Raw genomic sequence first — 4,450 nt, 5'->3', positions numbered from 1 at the left:
ACAATTATTTCCCAAAAAGCAAGATTTTCGTCTCTGGTGTCTAAACTCGTTGAGTTATCCATCATCACTGTTTGGTAAATAATTTTACCGAGTATTCTACTGTGTTTATTTTTTTATTCACTTACTCTGCTTATGTTATGTGTAAAGTTAAAGGGCAAGAATTGAATATTCATTACTTTCAATTCAATTCATTTCCTAAAATCATTTTGAATGAAAACTACTTCACTTTGTAGCTTATATTCAAAATAAATCATACTATTATCAGTGATTCACGAAAATCTTACAATTGACATGAAAAATATAAATTTGAGTTCTTATCAAATAAATTTTGATGATGATAAATACTCTGCATGGTCTTCTAATCTCAATAGAACTGAGTAGACAACTGAGAACTGAGAACTTGTTCATAGTTTTATTTGATTGAAGGAAATCATAATAATGATTGACATATTGAAGGTAATTTCAAGAACTCGTTAATTCCGCATCTGAAAAAAATCAACAATTATAGACTAACTGGCGTTGAAGTATACATAACTTATTATAATCGGCATTCATGTATGTCATTATTTTTTTGTGGACCTTTTTTCATTCATTATTATTGAAATTGCAATTTAATGTGATGAAAAGTGGTGTACCATCGTTGTTGATCTTCGATCTTTAATCACGTATGCAATATTTGTACAGACAGTATGCAAAAAAATTTGCCATTGATATGAAGTCTTCAAACGGCTGGATATCGATGATCAGCGCAGTGACCATGTTATTGATCTTGACAGAAATAGTAATATATTCCTTGCGGTAATTACAGGTTCAATTAATTATGTAATTAACAAATCTATAGGCAAATAAAAATTATGTCTATTTTTAAGCACCAAAAAAATATGTTAATTTGGAATATATCTTCTCTTTTGTTATTGATAATAAACAAGCAAGGTTGCAATTATTAGAAGTGTAAAAAATTGTTATTGAATTTTTTTTTTAATAATATTGTATTGCAAAATTTGTTTACTAATTTTTGCGTTTTTATTTCAGGGATTTTCATTCAATGAATTCAAAAACTTCTTATGTGTCGTAAAATTACTGACTGAGGAAGTAACTGAAAAGTTGGCTACTAGATGTCAGGATAAAGGAATTATTTCAGTGATTCTTCAAGTCATATGTCCAGGACGTCAAACTTGAATTATTATTATTCTATTGTGTGACACTAAAACTTCAATACTACTAGAGTTATCTTCTTAATTGATATTATATTAATTATCAATAGATTTAAAAACCATATAAATGTTATTCAGTTTTTGAATATGTAAGGTAATTTCTGTTTAGTTTTCATTTTTTAAATCATCTGATAAAAAAATTAAATGGCAGTTCTTTCTCGATTACGGTTCATTTGACACTTGTACTTAATAATTAAATAATAAATATTTTTTATTCTTCAGTTGCAGTAAAATACAAATTTAATTACAAACAGTATTTATTTTTAAAACAATTAAAATTTAGTTTTTAAAATTCTATTTTATTTTATATAAGTAAAATTCAATAAACCGCGCCCTTAAAAATAAAATAAAATTTAACAAGTGTACATACACTTGTAAAAAAAAGCCTATAATTGCAATCATAAGTAATGTCAGTGTCAGTTAGTGTATCGTTCTTGTAATTAATGTGAATTTACTTTTTGATATATAAAATTTTTAAAAATTGTAAATATTTTTCTTTATGATTTTATTATTATTATTTAACAATATCAATTGCAATAATACGCATAAAAATAAATAGTTAAATAATTGTGAAAAAATGACATTTGGGCTTGTTCACAAGAATTTAATTAATCATTGCTAATTTTTTTTACGTCAATGATCCGTCACTACTAGTTCGAGAAATTATATAATCTTTGATACTCCGTGAGTCATAATATAATGTTATTAAATAATAATTTAATAATTTAAAGCGTAATCAAACGTCAAAGCATTCAATAATATAAGTAAAGTAATAAAATGTTAAGGATTAATTTTCTATAAATTCCTGAATCGCAAGCAAAATGGACGATTTATCGGAGTAATAATTTTATTGATGATATGTATAATTTATAATTATTATTTCTTTCAATAAGCTTGTTTTTATTGCTCTTTTAAATAAAAGTGTTTATCAATTTGCAGATAAATGGAGCGATGTCACTGATGAACCAGCGGTTTAATTATTGTTTTATGTGAGCTAAGTGCAATAGTAGTTGAATTACAGATAAAAATGCTCAGGAGTAATTAAAGAAAGAAATATAACAGTAGTGTATTATTAACAGTTTCTAGAAAGTTAAAAATATAGTACACTTAAAATTACAACGTTAAATTTAAAGGGAACTTAATAATAGAATCATCGATTAATGTACAATACGACGATGCCCGCTCCTCCGACTCAAGCTCCAGCTTGTAAGAAAAAAGCAGAAACTAATGAATCAGAAAATTTACCGCCTTGGGCTAAAATTACTCTAACATCATCTGAGGCGGAGATTGAAAAATTGATTGCAAGACACGCACTTAAGGATGCTGAAGTCACCTATTTTTCACAAGTCGAACCAATTCTGCAGGATGGACCTCAGTAAGTTACTAATTATTTCGTTTAAACAGAAAAAAATGTTCTTGAATCAAGTATATAATTTTGAAGAACTTGATATTCTTGATTTGATTAGAAAAATTCTTGATTGAAGGAAATTACCCTCTTTAAAATTATATTCTTGGTTCAAGAATTTTTCTCTTGAATCAAGTTAATTTTTTTTTCAGTGTACATATCGACGGTCTAATTAGCAATTTGTCTAACTCCTTATTTTTTAGATGGTGATTTTTTAACATTTTAATGTAGCAATAGTCCAATTATAAATTATTTAAATGATTCAAACCAAAATATTATACCTTTATTAGATATTAATGATATTAAATGGTTTTTTAAAATGATAATAAATTTTGAACTAATTGTTTTTTTCGTACAAATGGAAAATTCTCTAAAATGGAGTTAGACAAATTGCTAATTAGAACGTCGATATGTAAATAATTAGCTTATTTGAGGAATTTATTAAAAGTTTCAAGTTAATGAATGTAAAATAAGTAATACATATATGTATGTGTTTATACAGATGTGGGTTGGTGGCTCTGTCAATGGCATCTCAAGAATACACTAAACCTGTATCTGTAACCCAGCTACTGGCGGAAGCACGTGTGCGTGGTTTTACTCAACACGGTGAGGTTTACAGTGTTGATTTTATGGGAACATTGGCTGCTGAATATTTACCAGATCACCGACCAGATGTACTTGTGGATTTACAGACTTGCCCGGATACGTTGACTCATGCATTAGCTCATGGTGCCATGGTGCTAATTCCGTACGATTCGGATTTTAATCATGCGCCGTGTTTGAAGAGAGGACATAAAGCTCACTGGGCTCTTCTGGTCGGCTTGATATCATCTCGGTAAAAATCACATCACATCACAGAGAATAGGCTATTAGTCAGCATTAATAAAATATTTTTCTATTTACAGGCAAGGGTATTATGTTCTCGCAAGACATGGCAAGTCACGGCATTTAGCTTGCTGGCCGCTGAGAGATTTAATTGAGAGCAATGGTAATTTAGAGGAAGAAGGCACAGCTAGGCATGCGGGTGGTTACGTCATTCCGAAAGGAGGTGTAGGAGGACAAAGAGGCCTCCGTGGTCGTGCGTTAGCTCTTCATCCGTATGTATGAAACAATGTTAATATGATGCGTCATACTACTGCTCGTTATCATCGTGGGAAATAGATCTCGACGCATCAGTAGTGAGTAGCACTATCATTGAAATCTGTAATTTTGCTTCAACTACGGTAAAAATACTATAACTAAAACCAAATAACATTCAATAACAAAAAAAAAAAGAGATATTTAATTATTGTAATACGAATAATCGTCATTTCTTGATAACAAGAAATGAATTTTATGTACTTTTGTCTCTCACTATTTAATATTTAATCTATTTATGTATATAAATTATTCTATTTGGTGTAACGAGATTCGTCAAGCTTGTGCAATTTTTAAAGTAGTAGAACCGCTGCTATTTTATTTAAATATTTATTTATGCATTTGTTATTCAAAAAAAACTTTTTGTTTTTCAAATAATTGTTTTTATATGGATAAATTTATTTTATTATCACAGATTTACTGTGATAGCAGAACGAATTGATTTATTGTCACAGAAAATACTTTTAGAAAAAAAAGTATGAATGTAATGATTAATTGTCCATACTAAATTTTTTATTTACAGTGATTGTATTTAATTATGTAGACCAAATTTTATTTTGAACAAATTTATGTTTTTTGTTTTATTGTTTAATTTTATTGCTAATTATTAAAGATTACATTTATATAACTGCACTATGTATTTTTAATTTAAGAAAATTGTTTTATTTTATTTGTTTTTATGACTATTGTTTTT

General features: G+C 27.9%; 1 protein-coding gene across 5 annotated transcripts; it reads left to right on the top strand.

The window, feature by feature from the left end:
• Positions 1–1,146: 1,146 nt before the first annotated feature.
• Positions 1,147–4,106, top strand: LOC123275221 (UPF0692 protein CG33108). Of its 5 annotated transcripts, none has more exons than XM_044743191.1 (4): positions 1,147–1,303; positions 2,154–2,589; positions 3,122–3,454; positions 3,525–4,106. In XM_044743191.1, the coding sequence occupies exons 2-4, from the start codon at positions 2,375–2,377 to the stop codon at positions 3,724–3,726; spliced, it is 750 nt and encodes a 249-aa protein (XP_044599126.1). In that variant the 5' UTR covers positions 1,147–1,303; positions 2,154–2,374; the 3' UTR covers positions 3,727–4,106. The 5 variants fall into 5 exon arrangements, with proteins under 5 accessions (XP_044599126.1, XP_044599124.1, XP_044599128.1 ...); XM_044743189.1 differs by having other exon boundaries at positions 1,149–1,308; XM_044743193.1 differs by lacking the exon at positions 1,147–1,303 and adding an exon at positions 1,879–1,898.
• Positions 4,107–4,450: the final 344 nt, after the last annotated feature.

This window comes from Cotesia glomerata, linkage group LG1 (assembly GCF_020080835.1).
Source record: "Cotesia glomerata isolate CgM1 linkage group LG1, MPM_Cglom_v2.3, whole genome shotgun sequence".
Classification (NCBI taxonomy): Eukaryota; Metazoa; Arthropoda; class Insecta; order Hymenoptera; family Braconidae; genus Cotesia; species Cotesia glomerata.
Note: the sequence above shows the minus strand (reverse complement) of the source record. Positions and strands in the feature narration are given on the sequence as shown.